General features: G+C 27.1%; 1 protein-coding gene and 2 long non-coding RNA genes across 3 annotated transcripts; all 3 read right to left on the reverse strand.

Moving 5' to 3' along the window:
• Window positions 1–2,132: 2,132 nt before the first annotated feature.
• On the reverse strand, window positions 2,133–3,248 carry LOC137823448 (uncharacterized). The gene has a single exon (XM_068628591.2). The coding sequence runs from the start codon at window positions 3,246–3,248 to the stop codon at window positions 2,133–2,135; it is 1,116 nt and encodes a 371-aa protein (XP_068484692.2).
• Window positions 3,249–8,803: 5,555 nt separating this feature from the next.
• LOC137832995 (uncharacterized) lies at window positions 8,804–9,494 on the reverse strand. The gene is made up of 2 exons (XR_011084640.2): window positions 9,135–9,494; window positions 8,804–9,036 (listed from the first exon to the last, which is right to left on the reverse strand). It is a non-coding gene; the product is annotated as an uncharacterized LOC137832995 (long non-coding RNA).
• Window positions 9,495–19,985: 10,491 nt separating this feature from the next.
• Window positions 19,986–20,536, reverse strand: LOC137832327 (uncharacterized). Its single transcript, XR_011084556.2, has 2 exons — window positions 20,248–20,536; window positions 19,986–20,143 (listed from the first exon to the last, which is right to left on the reverse strand). It is a non-coding gene; the product is annotated as an uncharacterized LOC137832327 (long non-coding RNA).
• Between the last annotated feature and the right edge of the window lie 5,727 nt (window positions 20,537–26,263).

Here is a 26,263-nt window from a genome sequence, read left to right on the forward strand (position 1 = left end):
ATTCTGTTTATGGTTAATCTGGAGTAAGCAAAATTGTTCAAAGTGACACTGCAAGTCATAATGTTGGACATACAGTATTCCCACCCATCTAAGACAGCGATCCCATACACGTTGAGCAACTTTACATGTCACAAAGAGATGTTGTGTTGACTCATTCTCGCTGCCACACATCACGCACAGTAGTGAGGGGACTGTTACCCGTCTTCTCACAAGGCATGCTCTAGTAGGTAATCTATCTAATAGGACCCTCCAAGTTGTTACCAACACATTAGGGAAGGCTTTAGTCTGCCATAATTGCGTAAACACCCGACAAGGTCTGCATCTAGAACGTTGATTGATACGTTCATACGCTGATTTCACCGAAAACATACTTGAGCTATCACCACGCCAACTCAAGGTATCCTTGGCTTCCCTGCTCAGACTAACTCTATCTACCGTTGTTAACAGCTCGTTCTCTTGTTCCACTTCCCACTGGAACCGTATCCTTCTCCACCTCAACCTCCAACTCCATATGTCTTCCTCCCATACACCTACCTCACTCACCCTCCTACCTTGATCCAATGACACGGAATATAGCCTTGGATATATGACACTTAGAGGACTAGTACCTAACCATGCATCCTCCCAAAACCTCACTTTGTCCCCGCTTCCCACCTTCCAACCTATTTCAACATGGAACCAACTTTCTTCTTCTCCCTCCCCACAACTTTTACCTAGATCTTTCCACCACCAAGAGGGGTACTTCTTATTGTTGCAGTATCGATCTTTCTCTGTGCCATATTTTGATATCAGAACTTGTTTCCACATACCTTTTTCTTCACCCATAAGCCTCCACTTCCACTTTGCTAGCAGCGTCCTGTTAAAATTCCTGACATTTTTAATTCCCAACCCGCCCTCCTCCATGGGTTTACACAATTTCTCCCAGCTCACCCACAGTATAGTCTTCTTCTTCTTCCCACAACCCCATAAAAAACTTCTCTGGATGCCAATAATTCTATCACATACCACTTCAGGTGCCTTAAAAAAGGATAGGTAGAAGAGCGGAAGAGATGTGAAGACCGACTTGACAATGCATATTCTTCCCGCCAATGACAGGAATCTCCCCTTCCAAACGTTCAGTTTTGCACTCAGTCTATCAATGATCGGTTCTCAAAACACTTTCTTTCTAGGGTTACCTCCAACTTCCAGTCCCAGATACTTAAAGGAAACCCTCATTAGGTTGCAATGCAGAGCTTTCGCATACACATCCAACGCCTCTGTGCTAACATTTACACCTGCTAACTTGGATTTATGGAAATTAACCTTCAGCCCAGATGCCAGTTCAAAGCATCTGAGAATGACCTTTATTATGAACACATTAGGAAATGATTCTTCACACAAAAACAGCGTATCGTCCGCAAATTGTAGGACACTAACCTCAACCTCCTTCCTGCCCACCTTGATGCCCGTAAGCAAGTTGGCTTTAAGCGCCTGCCTTACTAGCCCAGACAAACCTTCTGCAACCACAATAAACAAAAAGGGAGCCAACGAATCTCCCTGTCTCAATCCTCTTGTGACTTTGAACTCCGATATGGGGCTACCGTTAATCAATACTGATACCGATGCAGACTCCAGACAGGCTCTGATCCACATGATCCATCTTCTATGAAACCCAAGTCTCTGCAGCATATCAAGGAGGAACACCCAACTTACCGAGTCATACGCCTTCTCGTAGTCTACTTTTAGGCATAGACCCCTTCTTCCACATCTATTTAACTCCTCCACAACCTCATTGGCTACAATTACACTATCGAGTAACCCTCTATCCTTCAGAAAGGCTGACTGACACTCATCGATGACCGATGGTAACACTTTCTTCATACGGCACGACAAAACCTTTGATATGATTTTATACAGGGATCCCACTAATGAGATACGTCTATACTCATCAAGCTTTGTTGGATCCCTTACTTTAGGAACCAAAGCTATAAACAACGCGTTACACCCTTTCGGTATGTTTTCAGATTCCTGAAATGCTTGGACTGCAGTAAGAACGTCGTGCTTGAGGACTTCCCAATTATGCTTAATAAAATTGAAGTTAAACCCATCTGGACCTGGGCTTTTAGACCCTTCACACATCCACACCGCCTCCTTCACCTCTTCTTGTGTGATATTAGAGATATGCTCTCACTATCCTCCTTAGAGAGCTTCTTGAACTGAACGTTATCTAAACGTACCCCAAAATCATAACGAGCCTGAAATCTTTCTTCAAACATGGCTTTTGCTTCCCTTCTTACCACCTCTGGCTCCTCAGACCTTTGTTCTCCCACGTGTACTCCTTTTACCTCATTTCTAAGCCTCCTCCATCTAATTACCGAGTGATAGTACTTAGAATTGGCATCCCCATGCACTAGCCAATTGGTTCTAGCTTTCTGCCTAGCCAAAGACTCTATTTTCTTATTAGCCACTCTCACTTGACCAATGAGATCCAGCCTCCTCTCCCTGCTATGGTCGTCCAGGTTGTCTACGGCATCTCTTGCATCAAGATCCTCTATTTCCTTCAACATTATTTTCCTCTCAGTTTCCATATGTCCGAACACCTCTTTATTCCACACTTTGAGGTCACACTTAAGGCATTTCAACTTGTCTTTAACCTTTATTATGTTGTCTCCTTGGATTGCGTATGCGCTCCACTTAGCTTTTACCATCTCCTTGAACCCTGGTTCCATCTGCCATGCATCAATTGTCCTAAACGGCTTGGGTCCCCAGTCTCTTGACTGACACTTTACTACTATGGTGCAGTGATCTGACACCTCCCTTGGCAAAATGTATTGCTTAGCCATTGGCCATTTCCGCAACCATTCTTCTGACTCCAATACTCTGTCCAGTCTACTTTTTGTTGTCCCGTTTGCTCTATACCACGTGTATTTCTTGCCCACCAATGGTAATTCCACCAGAAAGTTGCTTTCAATAAAGTTATTGAAGCCTATTATCTCTTTCTTCTGACTGCCCCTTTCACTTACACCTTTCCTTTCACTTTCACACCTCACAGCATTAAAATCTCCGCACAAACACCATGCCCAATTCAGATTTGTACTCATAAGGGTCGTAAGTCCCTCCCATAGTGACTCCTTCTCGCCTATATTACATGCCGCATATACATTGACCACTGCGCATCTCAGATTGGCTTTAGTGTGCAACCCGAAAATCATAATAAACCCTGTACCTACCACATGGCTTTCATACTGGAAAGCTTGCTTATTCCACATTACAAGCAAGCTTCCAGCACCTCTGCACCCTTCATTATGGATCCATCCTACTTCGTTGCTCCCCCACAATGAGAAACACCTAATGTCTGAGAACTCTACTGACTTTGTTTCCTGCAAACAAACCACCTCCACATTGTCGTGAGCTATAGTGTTCCTCACGTATTTGGCCTTCGTCCCACCTCCCAACTAACATTACATTAATAGTTTTGCCGAATATTACAAATTTAATAAACCATAATGTACCATTTAATTATTAACATAAAATATGTATGATAAGATGTTAAACCTTACAATTAGACATTATTATTGATATTCTAAGAGATAAGTTACTTAGTGCTAAACATGCTACTATGTATATTTATTTTTGTTAGAAATTGAAAAAGTATAAGAACAAAAGGGGATTTAAGCTTAATTAACAAAAAATTAAATTTATTAATGACCTAAAGTTGAATCTTGTCTTTCCGATTTCCAATCATGCACAGTAAGCCAACCTCTCTCTAATTTCAATATGATTGAACATGTGATCTGTTTTACGTACGTGCATGCGTGGTTTGAAAAAGAAAAAAAACACGATAATATCAATCTAGTAAACAACTAGTCCATTAATGTAAATTTTTCGAGTCACTTATGAGATAGCATTATATGAAAAAGGAATGTGATAAAGGTATATGAAAGGAATCATGCACATAAATCCCATCATGTTAGAACAAAAAAATCTAACTGATTAAAACAGAGATGAAATCTTTAGTCAAATCGGAGGCATTGCATTTGGTGGTAGCTAGTGTAAAATGTGATGGACAAATGCTAAAATCATGGAGTGGATTGGTTGAATTTGATGGTGGATCCACACCCACCATGATCACACTCACTTTGGGTCATCTATCTACTCAAAATCTAAATTCTGACTGTTGTGATTGTGAAGAATGATGAATTATTGGGGTAAAAAGTGGGGTAGATGAATGTGTCACTGTTTTGTGATCCTCTTTTTGAACGAGAAAAGAGGATAAATAAGTGAATTATGTTGGAGTGAGATGGTAGTGTGTACCATTGGTCGCAAGCAATAGTGGGGACTGACTCAACTTACCATAAAACTTTATAATGACAATTGTGTGGTGATGGTTGAGGAAGTAGATGAAAAATTCCACTACTCATTATGCTGAATTTTCTCATTTTCATATGAAAATAGAATAATTTTATAGGTTAATTATCCAAATGTTCAAGTTTTAAATTTTTTAAAATGGGTGAACGATTTTATAGTGAAGTTTTAGAGTCTGTTTAGATTAGAGGTGTATTAACAGCAGAAAAATAAGGAGAAAAAAAGAAAGCCACGTAAAAATACATGCAATTATATATTAATAAAAAAAGTAACTATATTAATAATATAAATATTAAAATATTAAAATAATAATAATAATAATATTTAAAATTAATTTATAAAATAATAATATTAGTTAAAAAAATTAAAATAATGATAATAAGTATTAATTAAAATCATTTAAATTTTTTAATTTTATTGAAAATAAATTCTACATACCCAAATATTAATAATAATAATAATAATAAATATAATTATTTATATAAAAAAATTATAATAATAAATAATATTATTTATATATAATTAATTAATTTTTTTATATATTAAATGAATTTGAAAATTTTAATTTTTTTTTCAATCACAGCATCATATTATTTATAGTTTTTTTATAAAAAAATTATGTTTAAAAATGATAAGAGACTTGTATTTTTTTTATATAAAAGTTTAGTTAAATTATTTTAAAAAATATTTTATATTTTATTATTTAAATATTTTAAAGATAAAGTTAAATTTTTAAATTTACATTTTACACATTTAACAAAAATTAAAATTTTCTCACAATCATCACATCACTATTCGATAAAATTTATTCACATATTCAGTCTAACATACCCCAATTCAAACATAGTAAGTTTTTTTCACACTTTCTTTTCAATTCCTCACACTTTCATCTTTGACATACTTAACTTTCCACTTCCCAATACAAATAAAACATTAATGTATTTGAAAACAGATGATATGATTTAAGTGAAATTATATTTTAATAAATTCGTGTAAGATGATTTATTCATTTCAATAATTTTTTAATATTTTTATTTATTTATTAATTAACTTATCAAATTAATTTTATTTTAGTATAAAAAATCAAATTTTCCATTAGTTTATTATCTTGGAGATCCAAAATTTAGGGATTATGTAATATATTAGTCTATAGAGATAGAAATTTTATGTTTTTGTTGATTATTTAATGTTAAAAAACTGAACTATTTTTAAGATCTTATAAAAAATGTTATATTAAAAAAGAAAGGAAATCAAGAGTATTTTAGTGCAAATAGTTTACTTGAAATTTTATATCACTTTTACAATATATCATATTAGAACAACTTTGAAGGTTTACAACTTGAAGAAAGAATTCTTAAATATCAAGAACAATATTCTTTACAACCTCATGGCAATTAAAATTAAATTATAAAAGTAACAAAAATTTATTTCCAAAGTAAGATATATTATTATTAGAGAAAAACTAAATAAAATATTATATTTTAAATAATATAATACAAAATCTTAATTAAAAATGTTGTATTATAGAACCTCAAAGAATTATATTAAATGCTTTATTTTAAGACATTAAAAAATGGTTGAGAACCACAATTAAAAGGCATATTTTGTAAATTAAAAAAGAAGAATGTCTAAGATGTTCTTGATGACTACCATACGCTCCTCCGTTCCGTGTGGACCCGTCCGTACAGTTTCTTTAATTCTGAAACACCAACGTCAGGTCACCGTGCAGTTCATGCCCACGTGACCCGACCAATCTCTCACATCCATCATTCAACTTTCTCCGTTTCGTAACTCCACCTCCACACCTATTTATCTACCATTATCCTTGTGAGAAAAACACCTATTTTTTCATTCTTTAGTGTTTTATTAAATATTATATTATTTAATACTTTTCAATTGAATTATAATTTTTTTAAAATTTATCATTAAAACTAAAGTTTATTTTAGTTTTAAATAATTTAATATCATTTATATACATATAAATTCAAATTAACATAAATAATAATAATTTAACAATAAAGTTAATATAAATTTATTAACAATATAATATTTTGTTAAAATTATATTTTCTATTTTTTTTTTCTTTCATAATATATACATATATTATTGGTTATTAACAATTAAATAAAAAAAACTCACTTTTATGTGAATTAACGAAATTTGTCAATTCAAATATAATCAGTAGTGTAATTTTTTTTTTATATTTATTCATGAATATTATTGTTTTTTTTTCTTTGTCACATGTTTGCTCTTCATCTTTTTCTTAATGTCATAGGCTTAGTAGGCACCCCACTCTATTTACAAAATCTTACGAGTATGTCATAACTATACTCATATAAAACCAGGACCATCAAAACTTTCCATAAAAATATCTATGATTTAAAGATTTTATTTAAACTATTAGTTCTCATTCTCTCATACTTAGAATATTTTCTATTAGAATAAACAATTTACTAATTCATTCACAAATAATTTACATTGTATTTGATTTAGGGTGGTACTGTAGTCGCATATGGATTTCTGAGAGAGGGGAAGTGAGGATGAAAGGGAATGAAAATATGGAGGATTTAGGATGCTCTCAAATATGAAGAGAAATAAGAGTGGATTTTGTTGAAAGCCACATAAGATGTAAAGATCAATGTGCCCTTACTTTATTTACGTTAGAGAGTTGCATACACTGTCATTACATCTTCGCATGGAGATTCCTGACTTTGATTAAGGAATCTCTTTGACCAATTTGAATGGAAAATGAATGCACAAGTGTGTTGGTGAGAGAGTATGTGCATCATAATTGTGATGCACGAATATATACAATAAACTAAAATAATCAAATTTATCAACTACTTTTTAAATTAATAAACTTCAAGCAGTTTTCATCAATTAACATCTATTTTATATAACAAACAATCATGCAAGAAATTTGGAATTTGTGACCATGTCATTTTCACATTCAAATCTTCTAACCTAGTGTTATACTGAAAGATAAAACTAGTTTCCCTCACCTGAAAAATTTATAAACACCCTCCAAAATTTAAGTTTGAGATACTACACACTAAAAAATTACATTAAAAATATTAAAAATTAAAGTTATTCTTAATTATAGTGAAAAACCCTTAAATAACTATGAACGAAATAACGGAGTGTATTCATAAAACAAAAATGCAATAATAAGCATTTAATGTACTTTAATACATTAATTTAATAAGTTATTGATGAACATTAAGTAATAACAAATATATATAATGCTTTAAGCTAGTATTCATGTAAACATTAACGAATGTTATTTATTACACTTAATATATATTTCGCATTAATAATTTAATTAAATATAGCATTTATGAAATATATTATATTCATTAAGTTTAATAAATATAATGAAAAATATTTAATGAGCTTTGCTCAAAGTATTTAAAGTTACCGTTACTTTTAAACAATTCAACAAGAATTAGTACATTTTATTTAAACAATTAGAATTATTTATACTTATATATAAAGATGTTCTTAATTTTTTTATTAATATTTAATTTTATTATTGTATTATAAATATTGTGTTCTTTCTTATTTTTTCTAAAACATATTAAAACAGTTATTAAAAGTAGTTTGGTTTTGAATGTAGAATAATTTTTTTTTTAATTTAATTTTTTTGTATAAAGGGGATTCCGGTCTCTAACTTCTTTATTTTTTTTTTCTTATTTTATTCTTATATTAATATTTAATTTTATTAATTTATTATGTGCGTATTTTTTATTTTTTTTAAACATATTAAAAAATTTATCAAAACCAGTTTTGTTTTCAATGTAAAACAGTTTTTTTTTTAATTTAATTTTCTGAAATATATCTCAATTTCTTCAAATTTCATGAACGGTTCAATTTGAATTTTTGGGATTTTATCACAGTTTTCTCTCTCTTTATTCTTCCTCACTTTATCTATCTTTTTCAAATTTCTTGAATCCCAATAACACAACTCTCATGTTGTTTGTGTCTCTCATACATACAGATATACATAAATCTATATTTCATTTAATTAAATATATAAATATATATATAATAATAATAAAAAATAAAAATACGAATGTACATCTGTGGAAGTGTATGTGTTCTCGCTAGTTATTATAATGTAAATAGATTTCACATGATATTATTACATTATTATTATTTTATTTTATTTTTATTTTTTTTATTATTTTCTCTAATGACAATGAATTATTATATTTTAGAGATTTTTTTAAAGATCGTGCCGGTGCGAAACATTTTTTTTCTCAACTGCGTTTTTTTTAATTTATAAGAATTAAATTTAAACATTATTTTTGGAAATTAAACTTCTTGTTCATACCAAGATTTTTACAAGACTCTCGTTTATATTAATTAAACCAATTGGTTTAAAAATAATTGTTCAACATTAAGAATCATTCAAAATGCAAGTTGGATCGAGAATCAATCTTATGACAAGTTCATCAAGTAACAAATTTTGATCGTTATAGATTTGGTGATACCTGATAGAGAATTGGTAATATTTTTAAATCAGTACAAATTAGAGCACATATTATTATGAATTTGTTTTCATAATTTTATTACAAACATGTAAAATAACATGTCTAATTTTCGCTCTCCAATTTTCCTACAATTACTTTTCCAAGTTCGGGCACTTTTGCAAGCAAGAATCAACCACACCAGTGACAACACCACGACCATCTGAAACATAAAAGCCATTGTAAATGAGATGAAAAAGAGTTAAATTAAAAAATAATAAAAACATTAAAGAGATGTGAATGTGATTAAAGAAGAAATACCAATATTGATGGTGACAGATTTGTTGACTCCACAATTTGAAATACAATTGAAGGCAATCGTAGATCCGTTATTACATTTTGCAATACATTTTGCAAAACATTCAGGATAGGGAAGTTCTGAAGCAAAACATGCTAGAGCACATTCTGCTGGACAGGGAAGTTTTGCCTCAATATTTAGAATTTGTACAAAACCCAACATAATCATCATCAAAATTGCAACTCTCTTAGTTTTCATCATCTTATCCCCGAAAACTACTCTAACTCTCTACACTCTAGATCAAGGTTTTGTATAAATGAGGGTTGCGTTTTAAGGAAAAACGTGTATCAATTTAAAGGCAAAATAAGTGTCTTCAAAGTAACTTTCTCTGCTAATAGGTGTCAAAAAGAGTGTAAATTTATGTCTCATTAAATTTGTGAATAGATTATGTATAGGGCGGGCTAAAACACGTTCTGCATATTTTATTACTTTAATATTGTTTCACGATTCACTTACATTTGATGTTGAAATTTTTTTTTGAATGGAATGATTTTTTTAAATGTTATGTGATTGAATGATATGTATTATATATGAACGATAAAAATTGTATGAAATTGATGTCATACATTAGGGATAATGTATGAGTTGTTGTTTGATGATATTAAGTATGAAAAATCTATGTTTAACAGATATCATCTAGCTTCACTGATGATCTAAGTCATATAAACTAAGATATCAGGTGATGAGAAACTGAGAGGGAGTTCATACACACCGGTCCCACGGTAAGACACTCAGTATTGGATGTTTGAACTTATCCCACTGTAAGACACTCGGTATTGGATGTTTGAACTTACCTTGATCCTTTCTCTTGGATTTGCTGGTAATCTTTGGATCAAGTGTTAGTCTCTGGTAGAGGCATACTTAATGAGTTCCGGAAGACATAGTGGGATTGAAATGAAATCCAATGACTATGATTGAAAATAAATCCATATGTAGTCTATATGAATGATGAAACTGATATTAAAATTTTATATGAGAATATTTAAAAAAATGTTTATAAATGATTAGTTTGATTGTTTTTTTTTTCCATGAATTAAATATGTTATGAAATTTCTTTTCATTAGCTTACCATTACTTTTCTTATTATGTTGTGAATTGTGATGACTGTATTACGTACACAAGCAGATGATCACATAGGTGTTGGAGGGTCTGGAGGGCTTTAGGATGTAGTTTTGAACTTTATATTGTTAATATTTTTATTTCTATAAATCATAATCTTGTAATAGAAATATTTTGAAAAACTTGTATAGAATCAGTAGAACTTGTATTGTAATAATTATATGTATTTTTTGGGGGTGTTACAAAAGGAAAGAGAAAAAAAATGGAAAATAGGGTACGCACAAACAAGTGAGAAGTAACCAAATAAAGATGAATTAAAAATTGCTTCTTAAATCAATTTAAAAAATGTTTTATATGAAATTACGAAATGTTCAAGATAATTTAAAAGAATAAAATATTGGGATAAGAGTAAAATAAAAAAAAATAAAACGATTATAAAGAAAATTTTATTTTATATATAGGTATAGATGATAAGTCTATTATTACCTGCAATATATGATTTACATTATGATAATAGTTTATACCCACGTTTATAAAAGATATTTGTTATTGAAATGCATATAATATATTATTATCACACGTTAAAATGAATGTCATGCATTCTGTAATATAATATTAGCAAATTAATATATATTCCTTAAATGTATACACCTTTCAAGGAAAATTTTTTATATCTCCAAAATTAACAATCTAAAAAAATTATTGCTATAAAATTTAATATATTAGTAAATTAAAAATTCAAGTGTCATTCCTTTATTCGATGCACATGAAATTATATGAAATAATTTGCATAATATGCAAAAATCTCGATAAATAACATGATGTCCATATTTTTAACTGTTCATGTTGACAAATTTTTGGTCAGTATATTACATTCTTAAAATAAAAATACAATTAGTAAAAATTGTTTTGTAATAAGAATTTAATGTACTTTAATACATGAATTTAATAAGTAATTAATGAACATTTAATATATATGTACTTGGGTAATGCTATTAACCTAGTATTTATGTAAACATTAAAGAGTATTATAAATAAGCTTTTTATTTACTTTAATACATGAATTTAATAAGTAATTAATGAAAACTTATTGTATATGCATTTAGGTAATGCTAATTAGCCTAGTATTTGGGTAAACATTAAAGAGTATGATTTAAATACATTGAATAAAAGCATTTAATATATTTTAATTCATAAATTTAATATGTAACTCGATTTCACATTATATTATCACATTATTTTTTTTTCTAATGGCAAAGGATTATTTTGTTTAAGAAACTCGTAAAATTAAATTGCCATGATAATTAAGGTAAATATGATGAGTATTATTAACATGATTGAACATTCATATTAATAATATAAATATATATATTCATACTTCAATTTCTTGACCAAAAATTACCATAAGAAAAAAATATAATATATATAATAATTAGTAGGATTGGAACTATTTTATTTATTTATTTATTTTTAAGAAAAAAAATATAAAGTAATTAGTCACTATATCTACTAAATTATATACTATTTTAGACAATAAAAAATTATTGATACTTAAAGTGATTTCTATTATTAATACAAATTTATAAAATGGTTTCTAAATTGGTATCTAAATTAGCTATCAAAGTTTTAGCTACTAATATTTTAAATTATAAATTAGTCTTTAAAAACTAATATAAACTAATTTAGAGTATAAAATTTTAGTTATTAATATTTTAAATTATAAATTATTCTTTCAAAAACTAATATAAACTAGTTTAGAATATAAAGTAATTAGTAGTTAATCATTAGATACCAATTTAAAAATTACTTTATAAATATTCATTAATAGTAAAAACTATTTTTTTAATTTATAAAATAGTCTTTAATTTATTTAATGCAGTAACTAATTATTTTAGTCTCTAAAAATAATTTTATTTAATGATTTTCTTGTGGTGTATATTTTATTTGAAATTTATTGCTGACTAAATTTAAAAAAAAAATCACAAGATTTATGATAATTTCATATCTATAGGTGGTAAGTTTTTGGAATGATCCGTTTTATCTAAGTATAATTTACATGATTGGTTTTGAGCTCAACATGTGTGTGAGGGCTGTTTAATTATCTGTGTTATTCATATAATAATTGCCATAATTATTCTTAAGATGAAAACTATCATGATATATATTTACTGATTATAATTTTGTGATCATATAGTTCAAATTAAAATTTATTAAATACATAGGTTATATTTCAAACTATGCTAAAGGCTGCGTATTTGTTTCTTTGGACGGTTAATTCATTAATTAATCAAAGTAACAGATTTTTTTATTTGCTGTATTGGAAAAGCTTCAAATTTTAACTCCAATTGTTTTCTCAATTGGATGGTTGAAATTGAATGTTTATTTTGCACTAATTTTTGCTTTAGAGACTTTTATTTTATTATTTTTATAAATTAGTGCAAAATATTACCAATTATTTGACTACTATGTTTTGAAATAAAAACTGGTTAATTGATAATGAATTTTTAACTACTTTTTCTTGTAAAATTATCTATGGAGATTAAATTTAGTTTTTTTCATGACATATATATTGAGAAAAGATTTACAAAAATATTGTAATAAATTAATGGGTTAAATATGTTTTTCGTTTCTATTTTTATGTGAAATTGATTTTCATTCTTAGTATAAATTTTAGACCTTTTAAATATTTGTAGTAATGAAATTATTGTAATGGGTTAGTGCCAATTTTTTACGTGACAAACGAATTTTCGATATAAACTAATATGTTAAAATATATCTGAATGACTTATCGTTGACTTGGATATTATAATATAGTTTACATTGAAAATTTAATTATTATGTCAAAAAAAACTGATAAGAAGTTATTCCAATAATTTTCTTACTACAAATTTTTAAAAGATCTAAAGTTTGGATTGAGAATGAAAATGAATTTCAAATCTTAAATCCTAATATAAGAAATAAGAATGAAAAACATATTTAACTTTAAATTAATTAATCAATTGAATCATGCATCAAAAACATGTCTTCCTAATTGGGATCGTTGAAATGAAATGTTAATTTTGCACAATGTTGTCTTTAGAAAATTTTATTTTGTTTACCTTATGGTGGTGCTATTGGAAATAAATAATCACCACTTTAAAAATTTCATAACAATCATCACGCACAAGAATTGTCTATTATTGTTTTGAAATATTCTAACAACAACTTATTAGTTTTGCAAGTTTGGACACTGTTGCATACAAGAATCCACCACATCAGTCACAACACCACGATCATCTGATACAAAAACCATTATAAAAAACCCATGATTAATTCAATTATAAACCATAAAAACAGTAAACAAAGATTAGTGTGATTAGAGGATAAATACCTATATTGACGGTGATGAACTTGTTCACGCCACATTTACTTACACAATTGTAGGTAGAGGGAGACATTGCAGGACATTTTGAACAACATGTTAAAAAACATATCGCTTTAAAAGTTGCACGTAAACATTTTAGAGCACATAATGCAGGACATGGGAGAGTTGGCTCAGTTTTTACCATTTGTGTAAAACATAACACAATCATGATCAAAGCTGCAATTCTGTTAGTTTTCATCCTATTTTTTTCCATAGCTTCTCTCAAAGTCCCTATACTCTATCTCAATATTTCTTGTATAGATGTTTTTGTTGTGATATTTTAAGGAATATCAATATCAATTTATATACACACAATAATATTTGTAAACTAACTTAAACAAAAGTCAACTTATTTTAAGATTAAATTCACATTAAATTTGGTTATAAAGTCTTTTAAGATTAAATTAACTCTCATTAAAAATTGTGTCAAATCACTACAAGAAAAACTCAATTTATCTATGGAAGAATTTCGTAGTGTGTCTGTGGGTAACGAAAACAATATATTTTATTTTTAAATTTTCAATTATTATTATATATGACATGACATTTATTATTAAAGTTAAAACTAAACTACACTAGATAAGACTCAAAGCCAAGTCTCTTAAGGAATGACTAAAGAAGCTTTAACCATTACACCAATCAAGTTTTGTTGTCATGATTATTATTATACTTATTAGTATGATTATTAATTTTATAATATTAATAATATGTATACTTATTATTTATGAATATTAGTTATAATTTTATGATTATTTATATAATAATAATATTTTTAATATTATGTATATAATTATTATGATAAAAGTTGGTAGGTAATAGAGATCCGTGGATAATAGTTGGTAGGTAATAGAGATTCGTGAGTAATAGTTGGTAGATAATATAGATTTGTGGATAATTGTTGGTAGTTAATAGAGATTCGTGGGTAATAGTTGATATGTAATAGAGATATGTGGGTAATATTTGGTAGGTAATAGAGATCCGTGAGTAATAGTTGATAACTAATAGAGATTTGTGGGTAATAATTGATAGGTAATGCTGAATTTACCTACGGATTCAGATTTGTGGGTAATATCCATAGGTAATGTTGTCCATGGTTAATATTTGTATGAAATGCTGAATTTATCTATGAATTTAGTTCCGTAAGTAAAAATCCGTAAATAATACTGATTTTTTTTTTGTAGTGAAGTCTTTCAAGAGGACCACATCCAAGTTGATGTGTGTATAACTAAAATAGAGAAGATAAGTTTCTTATGTTATTCAATAAACTAAGAATTTACGAGATTGAACACTTGAAATAGAGGGTTAAACACTCTCATTTGAAAAAAATAAATATTGAAAGTGATTAGTATAAATAATCAAATGTGTGCCCTATAAATTATATGATTTAATAAGATTGAGACTTGTGTTTCTTAAAATGCAATATATCATTTGAACAAAACCACACAAAAAAAATAATTAAGGTTGTGACATAAGAGGAAAAATACATTTGGATATTTGAGTGAACTTTGTAAATGGTAAAAAAAGTCAAACAATTGGGAGAGAATAAAAATTTGTAAATGGTAAAAAAAGTCAAACAATTGGGAGAGAATAAAAATAATTGTGCAATGAAAGAAAAAAAAGAGCTACTAAGGACCATGGAGAAGAATGAATATAAGTTTTTTTGGTTTTGTAATAAACAATAAGTGCTTTGGTAATTTAGAGATGGAATAAATGTGAGGACATTAATGTGTATAAGAAAGGGGACGCTATCATGAAATGAAAATTAATTTTAAAGATAAAAAAAATTGTTATATTGACTAAATTAGATAACTAAATTGTTATATTGATTAAATTAAATAATTTTTGGTAATCTCATCCCAACCTTCTAAAAAACAAAAGGCCTAATAATTAATATAATAACTAATTATTTGTTGTCACTAAGATTAATTTATATTTGATGACCTTTATGTATATGTTAATTTACATAATAAAATTTAAAAAAAGATATTACTTATACCTAGTTAGGATGAAATCTGAATTAAAATGAATATAATCAAATTTCAAAAGATCAAGTTTATTTCTCATGTCTACTTTTTTTTTATCCGTTATAGTGTAAAAAGTATTTAATGTACTTTAATATATTTAATGTATTTGTCATGTCTACTTTTTTTTATCCGTTATAGTGTAAAAATTATTTAATGAATTTAATAAATAATTAATGAACATTTAATATATATATATATATATATATTATATTTGGATAACTTTATTTATACTAACGTTAAAGAATGCTATTTATTGTATTTATTAAATGTCTATTTTGCACAAACTTTTATTTTGGGGATTTTTTTATGATCATTTTATAGGTGTGAAGTATTTTTTTATTTTTTATTTTTTTATAAAGTTTTCGTGTTAGGCATCACTATGTAACTTGACATCTCAGTTAAGCTGACACCTCAAGTAACAACAATCATCTGCCATCACATGAAAAAAAATATTATTAAAAAAATAAAAAAATAAAGAAAATACAAAAATATGGGGGGACTAGACCAAAACTCATATGTTAACACAAACGATACATAGGTAGATTATACCTATTCATAAAGAGTTCTAAGAACAGACTAGCTGGGAGGCTATTATACCAATGAAATGATTCTCTATGAATAAATCCTAAATTAGCCAACTTATCAGCACACGCATTCCCTTCACGGAAAATATGAGTTACCCTAAACCTGATTGTCCCACAAAAATTAAGACAAGTATTCCATCGATTCTGAAGCATCCACGGAACATTAGTCCTAGCAGTAAACGCAGCACAAACCAAGGCAGAATCACATTCAAGCCAGACATTAGTAAGTCCCATTTTTTGAGCTTCCTCCATAGCATGTATAACTCCATAAAACTCAGCAACCAAAGCAGTTTGAACTTCAAGAAACGCTGAAAAAGCACCAATAAATTCTCCCATACTCCCACGAAAAATACCTCCACAAGTAGCAAGACCATGATACCCCTAGCAGCCCCATCAGTATTAATTTTGACCCAGCCTGGTGAAGGAAATTCCCATCTAATAGGAAGAGGACGAAGAACTTTACCACTACGAGTCTTAATACCGAAAAACTTAATCACGTTGAAGTCCAACATATCATTCTTCATTGAAGCTTTAGACGAATTTCCCACTAGACAGGTGTGAAGTATTTCTCAATTGGTTAATTACTAATTTCTTGTGCAAAATATGATTCTCAATTGGTAATGATTTTATTTTTCTCAATTACGTTTACAAGACTTAATTTGAATATTATTTTTGGAGATTAATCTTAGTCATTCACGGATGAACAACATATTAGTAAGATATTTACAAGAATCTTGTTTATATTAGTGAACATAGTTAAGAATCATTCAAAACCCTAATGCGTTTATTTTTCATTTTTCACTCAAATATAAGGATTATCTAAAACCCGTTCAAATTTTATCAACTGTTTTTGTATGTATGAATTTGAGCTTAAATAACATTTTTTTAAATAGTTAAAATATCCTAAGTTTTTCATTTCAATAGTTAAAAAAGAAGATTAGAAATTCTGGAAAAATTGACACAAAATCAATTTCATAACAAGTTCATCAAATAACAAAAGTAGTTCGTCCTAAGTTTGACCATACCTAATAAAAATTGGTCGTATTAACTTAAACTTAATGAAAAACAAAGAAAATAATAGTCTAACTTTTTTTCATATTCTTTATTGCAATTATCTAAGAGAAACAATCTTGCTCTTGAATGTTCTTACAAGTTATTATTTTTGTTACTTCAGACACTTTTGCAAGCAAGAATCAGCTACATTGGTCACGTTACCACGAACATCTGATACACAAAATCATTGTAAGAAAGATTTAAGAACATAATTAACTTGAATTATAAACAAGAAAAATTAAAAGAAATATGAATATGGTTAGATAATAAATACCAATATCAATGGTGATGGATTTGTTGACGCCACAGCTTCTAGCACAATTGGAGGCACCGATAGATATTTCACATTTTATAAGGCACTCAATAAAACACAACGCATACGATTGTTCTGAAACTAAACATGAAAGAGAACATAATATAGGACATGGGAGTTTTGCCTCAATTTCTAGAATTTGAACAAAACCCAACATAATCATCATCAAAATTGCAACTCTATTACTTTTCATTGTGTTTTTTCCCATAACTTTCTCCCAGTCTATACCCCAACTCAAGATTTTGTGTTGCTGTGACATTTTAAGCAAAATCAATATCATTTTATAGGCACATAATATTGTTTGTAAAGTAATTAACCTTAACTTCTCCTTAAAATTGTGTTAAAGCCTTTCATATATTAATCAAGTCAATGAATAAAATAATACTTAGATCCATGATATTTTATTTTTATTTTTAGAATAGTGTAGTTAGTTTTACTTTAACTCCTCACTAGTCATGTATGAAAGCCTTTAATAATGAAGTTTGGTCGGTTTTACTTAAACTCGTTAATTATGTGTCAAAGCCTTTCAAATTAAGGGCCACGTCAACTTGATGTGTGAGCAAGTAAATGAATTTATAAGACTAAAATCACACTTAGGTCGACCATATTTTATTTTATTTTTAATTTAATTTAACTCCTAATTAAAATTATGTATGTCTTTTACTATTAAGGTCCACGTCAAGTTGATGTGTGTGTAAGAATAAAACACACACTTATATCTTATTTTATTTTGATTTTTAATGTTTTTCGATAAGTTTTATTTAAACTCCTAATTAAAATGACGTGTCTAACTCTTTAATCAAGTTGTTATATTTATAAACAAATGTTTAAGACTAAAAAAACTTGGGTCCCCACATTTTTTTTATTTATAGTAAGTTATGGGTTGAGCCGCGTAGCGTGTCCCATATCAATTGTTATCTCTAATTATCTTTCTCTCACTTAAGTATATGTTTTTCTTAAACCTTAACTTAAGTAAGGAAATCCTCATACAGATTAAAATTTGAATTTAGTTACATACAAATATTATAAAGTTATTTTTTTATTATTTAGATTGGTGTTTATGTCCCATAATAATGTTTGTTTGTGTATTAAGTATTGATGTTTATATGATAATAGAGATCTTTGAGCTTCATTGATCATCTAAGTCACATAAACTAAGATATCAGGTGATGAGAAGCTGATAAGAGAGTTCATGCATACCGTGACATATGAGATGCACGACTTGAGTTGTATTAAACTTACCTGATCCTTTATGTTAGATTCGCTGATAATCTTTAAATCAAGTGTTAGTATATGAGATGCACGACTTGGGTTGTATTGAACTTATCCTGATCCTTTATGTTAGATTCGCTGGTAATCTTTAAATCAGGTGTTAGTCTCTGGTAGGACTTACATAATACGAGTCTTCCGGAAGACAATTCATGTGTAGTCTGTGGAATTGAAATGAAATTCAATGATTGTGATTGAAAATAGATCTATGTATAGTCTATATAAATTATGAAATTGATATTAAAATTTTATATGACAATATTTAAAAAAATATTTATAAATAATTAGTTTGATTTTAAAAAAAATTCATAAATAATTAGTTTGATTGATTTTTTTTTACATGAATTAAATATGTTATGAAATTTCTTTTATATCTCACTAAATAGTTAGTATAGTTTAGTGATTAATGGACTTATATGTTAAGGTTCAATCGAAGAAACAGCTCAAAAACATAAAATACAATAAAGATGAAAGTGTAAAAAAGGAATATGATGTAAATGTCCTATCCTAAAGCACCATTCACCTCATTTGACTTCTTCTTACAGTGTAATAATACTTAATAAAAATTTAATATATATAAATTCAATAAGTACTTATGAATTTAATAAGTACGTAATGAACATTTAATATATATATATATATATATTATTTATTCTATTTATTAAATGTTTATTTTGCACAAACTTTTGTTTTGTGGTTTTTTTCTTATGACGGTGCTATCGGTGTGAAATATATCTCAATTAGTTGATCATTGGGTTTTTATGTAATATTTTATCGTCAATTGATAAAAGAATTTACGTTCTTTTGTTATTTACAAGATTTTAATTAATTGAAATATTACTTATGAAAATAAAACTTAGTTTTTTTTTCGGATGAACGGCATATTATTACAGTTTTTTACAAGAATCTTGTTTGTAATAGTTAAATTATTTGATCTTAAAATAATGGTTTGAACATATTGAAAGTGATGTTTAATTTTTATTTTTCTGAAAAAAAATTATAATACACTGGTGGAATTAATTGGTAATAATTTTATGATATGGGTATAGATTTAGAGTGTAGAGATTAAAAAAAAAAAAACTCGTCATGTGAACTTAAACTCAACGAAATTAAAGAAATAACAGTCTAATTTCTTTTTCATGTTTTTATTACAATCAATTATGAGAAACATGTATAATCTTGCTCTCGAATGTTCTTACAAATTATTGCAACGTGAGACACTTGTCCAAGCAAGAATCAGTCATACTAGTGATGTTACCAAGAGCATCTGAAACATAAAATCATTGAAAGAAAGATGTAAGAACATAATTAACTGAATTATAAAGAATAAAAAATTAAAGAAATATGAATATGGTTAGATAAGAAAAATACCAATATTAATGGTGATGGATTTGTTGACGCCACAGGTTCTAGCACAATTGGAGGCACTGTTCGAACTTGGACACTTTGAAATGCAGGAAATAAAACATGAAGCATATGGTTGTTTAGGTATACATTCTATAGCACATAATACAAGACATGGGAAGCCTATTGCCTCAGTTTCAAGAATTTGTACAAAACCCAACATCATCATCATCAAAACTGCAACTCTATTAGTTTTCATTGTATTTTTCCCCATAACTTTTCTCCAAGTTTCTGCACTCTAGCTCAAGATTTTGTATAGATGCTACTGATGAGAAATTTTAAGGGAAATGAATATCAATTTATAGGCACATAAAATCAAGGGTCATGAAGTTAAGGTATGTATAAACTGTAAGATTAAAAAATGCAGCACTTAATTTTAGTATAATTTTGTCTGTTTGACTTTAACTCATTAAAATAATATTTGTCAAAGCATTTCATGATTAAGTGCAAGGTCAAATTGATCTGTATAAATGAAACTATAAGACTAAAGTTATCTGTTACTCGTATCCTTAATAAAATTATTATTTTAGTATAGTTTGGTAACTGTTACTAACTCCTTACTAAAGTTATCTGTCAAAACAACATCCATAAATTAATAATTTTACTTATTTCATATTTTTATTTATGTATGATATTAAATAATTTAGTGTTTTGTATTTATTTAATGTTTTGAATAATTTAGGAATTTAATTTATTTCAGGTTTTTATTTAAGTAGAACATTAAATAATTTAAGTTTTGTATTTTATTAAGATTTTGAAAAAAAATAATTATTTATTTTAGATTATTATTTAAGTAGGAAATAAGATAATTTAGAATTTTGAAAAACTTAAAATTTTTATTAATTTTAGATTTTTATTTCAGAATGACATTAAATAATTTAGGATATGTATTTATTTAAAATTTTGAATAATTTAAAAAATTTATTTATTTTAAATTTTTATTTAAATAAGACATTAAATAATTAGGATTTCTATTTATTTTAAATAATTTAAGAATTTTATTTATTTTATTTATTTTATATTTAAGTAGAACATTAAATAATTTAGGATTTGAATTTATTTCTGATTTTGAGTAATTTAGGAAGTTTATTTATTTCAGATTTTTATTTAAGTAGCACCCAAATAATTTAGCCTTATTTATTTAGCATTTTGAATAATTTAGGAATTTTATTTATTTCACATTTTTACTTAAGTAGAACATTAAATAATTTACAATTTGTATTTATTTAGAAGTTTAAAAATTTAAAATTTTTATATAGTTCATATTTTTATTTAAGTAAGACGTTAAACAATTTATAATTTGTATTTATTTAATATTTTTGAATAATTTAAAAAATTTATTTATTTTATATTTTTATTTAAGAATGACATTAAATAATTTACGATATATTTTTATTTAGAATTTTTAATAATTTAAAAAATTTATTTATTTCAAATTTTATTTAAGTATGATATTAAATATTTTAGATTTATATTTATTTAAGATTTTGACTAATTTAATATTTTTATTTTTTTATATTTTTATTTACGTATGATATTAAATATTTAGGATTTTTGAATAATTTAGAAATATAATTTATTTCAAATTTTTATTTAAGTATAGGACATTAAATAATTTAGATTTTGTATTTTTTTAAGATTTTGAAAATTTCCAATTTTTTTCATGAGTTCCACAATAATTGTTGTAATACTTAAAAAAGTACTATTTGGGTTCTTTCTTACGATCGTGCTATTGGTCTAAAATATTTCTGAATTAGTTGATTACCGAGTTCTTATGTAAATTTTAATATTCAACATGATAATGTTTTTTTTAATTACGTTTTATTTAATTTACAAGACTTTAATTTGAATATTACTTATGGAGATTAAACTTAGTTGTTTTTGGATGAACGACATATTCGAAAATCTTTATATGTTATTTAAATCATCAGATCTAAAATAATGGCTGAACATAGTTAAGAATCCTTCGAAGACTTTTAGGTGAAAGTTATAAAGAACAATTTCATGCCAAGTTCATCAAATAACAAAAGTAGTTAGTGAGATACCTAGTCAAAATTAATCATGTTAACTTAAACTCAATGAAAATTAAAGAAAATAACATTTAAAATTTATTAACTTTTTAAATTTGTTGTACAATCATATATGAGAAACATGTCTTGCTCTCAAATGTTCTTACAAATTATTGCAACTTCAGACACTTGTCCAAGCAAGAATCAGTCACATTAGTAATCAGTCATATATGAGAAACTACCCTTTTTGTGGGTCTGACACACCATCTGCTGCGGTTATATGCTTCACCACCCTCATTCTTGATGATATTCCATAACAGGTTGACTTTTAATGTAACAAAACAAAATTATACATGTACCATCAATTTTCAATTTCAGTTGGATGAATGACTTACCTTCTTCTGCATTTAGATGCTTCCGTGTCGTGCAAATCTTGTGATTATTCATCTACTTTGTTTGATAGTTTGAGTTCTTTGACATTTTTATGAGGGATAGGTTGGAAACATGAAATGATGGGATGAGGGTTGTTATGAACATGAGGGTAGAAAGGTTTGTAAATCTCTTCCAATTCATTAAGCACCGTTTTGGTTTATGAGAATTTCTGAGAATCACAAAGTAGGTCATCTTGTTCAGCACAAAAACCTTGAGAAAGAATGAGATTCGGGTTGTCCATAGTGGTGGCTAGGGCAATGGTGCATCCCACAATAGCTTGCAAATCTCAGGCCATAACGCGTGAAAGTTCTTCAAACTGCAAATCGCATATAATAAAATTAAAAGAGATTAAGGAAGAAAAGAGTTACAAAGAATAGAGAGAAAATAAGAGAGAGAAAAGGTAATGAGACCAAAAGATTAATTTGAGAGAGTTATAAATGTTCACGAAACAAAAAATGGAGAATCTTGTTAATGGAATGGTTTTGGTAATTATTATAAGAAACACAAAACAATAATTATATACATACTTACGAATTTGCAAGAGTCAACTGTGTAGAAGCCATTGAAAAATACTACTTACTGGTTGATTTGATTTCGTGGTTCTTGAAACAAAATTACGACTAATATTTTGAATAAGAAAATAGAAAACGAAAAAGATATTTGATGGGTTTATAAAGCCTTCAGTTTAGATTTAAATTTAAAATTTTGAAAATTTTAAAATTCAAAATTTAGAAATTTGAAAATTCTGAAATTTGAAAATTTCGAAATTTTAAAATTTAAAGATTTTTTGGGTTTAAAAAATTTAAAATTTTTGAAAATTTAAGAATTTTTAAAATTTAAATTTTTTGAAGTGTTTTACTGTAGGGTTTGAAATTTTGAAAAATTGAAATTTTTGAAATTTAAAAATTTCGCAAATTTAAAATTTAAAAATTTTGAAAATTTAAAATTTAAAATTTTGAAAAGTTTCAAATTGAAAAAGTTTGAAAAAATTTGAAACCTGAAGGATTTTACACAGTGGCAGCAGTTTCTAAATGGAATCCTTGTAATTGAAAACCAACTACCATTATGAATCCACTCTGCCACAATTCTACACCGGTGACCCATCGAACAACTCTCTCCTTGCCTATGTCTGCGGTGAGTCAATCAAAATTGCCGACTTCGTTACTACTGTCATCCGTTCCACACTCGATGTTGAGTCGGAATCCATTACCGCCATGGCACTGAACCTGACAATTGCAGCGGTACGTTCTTTCCCTTTCAATGTTTTATGTATTAGCACAATAAGAATAATATTATTATCAATAAATAAAACATAAAAAATAAAAAATAAAAGTAAATTCATACAATGTAATTTTATCTACTATTTTATAATTGAAATACAACACTTACTGGTTGGGTTCCTGGGTTCTTGAACGTAAGAATGACTTCTCATATTTTGAATATGAAGACGAAAAGATAGTTTGATGAGAGAAAATAATGGGAGAAAAAGATATGTTTAGTTTTGATTTTTAAAAATAATGTTATCTCTTCTGTTATATATTTCTGTTATACATTTAAAACATTTAAAAAAATGAAATAATATATTTTTAAATTTTTAAAATAATGAAATAAAATATAAATCTAAGAATAAAATTGAAATAATATTGTATGGCAGTTAGAAGGGAAATCCCCTTTATATATAGGTATAGATTACCAAGAGCATCTGATACATAAAATCATAAGAAAGATGTAAGAACATAATTAATTGAATTATAAAAAATAAAAAAATGATTAAATATGTTTTTTTTATATAAAATTATTATTAATTTGTTCTTAAAATTGATAATTTTTTTAAAAAAAAAATTGTTGTTGTTTTGAAACTCAACTTCAAATTAAACTATTTTTACGTATATTTTTATACTAAAAACACTTTGATATTCTAAATTCTAAATTTTGAACCATAAATAAAAACATATTTAATTTATTAAAAAATATGAATATGATTAAATAATAAATACCAATGTCAATGGTGATGGATTTGTTGAGACCACAGCTTCTAGCACAATTGGAGGCACTGGTGGACATATGACATAATGTAATACAGTCATTAAAACATAAAGGATACGGAAACGGTGCTGAATGTGCACATTCTATAGCACATATTATAGGACATGGGAGTACTATTTGTACTCCTTCAATTTCTATAATTTCTACAAAACCCAACAAAATCACCATCAAAACTGCAACTCTACTACTTTTCATTGTATTTTTCCCCCATAACTTTTCTCTAAGTTTCTGCACTCTACCTCAAGATTTTGTATGCTATTGATGAGAAATTTTAAGGAAAATGAATATCAATTTATAGCCACATAAAAAGAAGGGTCATATCAGGTTAAGGTATGTATAAATGGAAAGATTAAAAAACGTACTTAGGTCCACCATATTTATTTATAGTATAATTATTTTGTTAGTTTTACTTTAACTCCTCATTAAAAACAATTGTGTGTCAAAGCATTTCATGATTAAGGCCTGGTCATTTTACTATAGTTGGGTAGTTTTACTTTAATTCCTCATTAAAATTGTGTGTCAGAGCCTTTCAAAATTAAGGGTTACATCAAGTTTATGTGTGCTTAAATGAATGTGCAAGATTAAAACACTCACTTAGGTCTAACATGTTTTATTCTTATTTTTAATGTAGTTATTGATTAGTTTTACTTTAACTCCTCATTAAAATTGTGTCAAATCCTTTCAAGATTAGAGGCCACATCAAGTTTATGTGTGTATAACATTAAAAGACATACTTAGGTCCACCATATTTCTCTTAGTATAGTTTGATTAGTTTTATTTTTATTCCATAAAACATCAATGCTAAATCAAATCAATTCTTCTAATTAATTTTATTTAACTAATGGCATCTCCAATGCGAATTTCTTTTAAAAATAAATAATACTTTAATATAGGTCCACAAATATAAGTTTATTAAAAATTGGAGAGAGTTGTTTACATAAATAACAATTTCCAATTTTAAAAATATCATATTTACCGGATGTTTTTATTAATAAGAAACTCATGTAAATAAGAATTCTAATAATAATATATCTTATTTTTTTTCATGTCTTACCAAATTGACAAAATTAACGATATTATATATTTATCTAGAATATATTCATTTAATAAATCGATTCTTTAGGCCTATACCATTATTGATGGATATTAAATAAACGTTATATTTTTAAGAAAATAAGATTTGAATAAGATAAAAATTAAAGACTAAAACATTAAAAGTGAAAGGAGTGAGAAAAATAGTTTTAAAGTATAAGTGGTATAATTAAAATGCCACCGAAATATTTTATTATTAAACTAAAAAAGGTATATAAATAGAAATTCAATTATTCAGGTTTTATTTTAAAAGAACTATCATCTTTCTAAAAACTCCATTTTCTTTTTCTTTGTCTTCTCTCTAAGATTCTAACCTCCTCGTTCATTAGTCTGACGATTGAAGTACGCTATTAGAGTCCTGTCAGCGAAGACTATAAGGCTGCTCGATCAGAATCTCTAATAGA

This window comes from Phaseolus vulgaris, chromosome 11 (assembly GCF_051622355.1).
Source record: "Phaseolus vulgaris cultivar YP4 chromosome 11, ASM5162235v1, whole genome shotgun sequence".
NCBI classification, from domain to species: domain Eukaryota; kingdom Viridiplantae; phylum Streptophyta; class Magnoliopsida; order Fabales; family Fabaceae; genus Phaseolus; species Phaseolus vulgaris.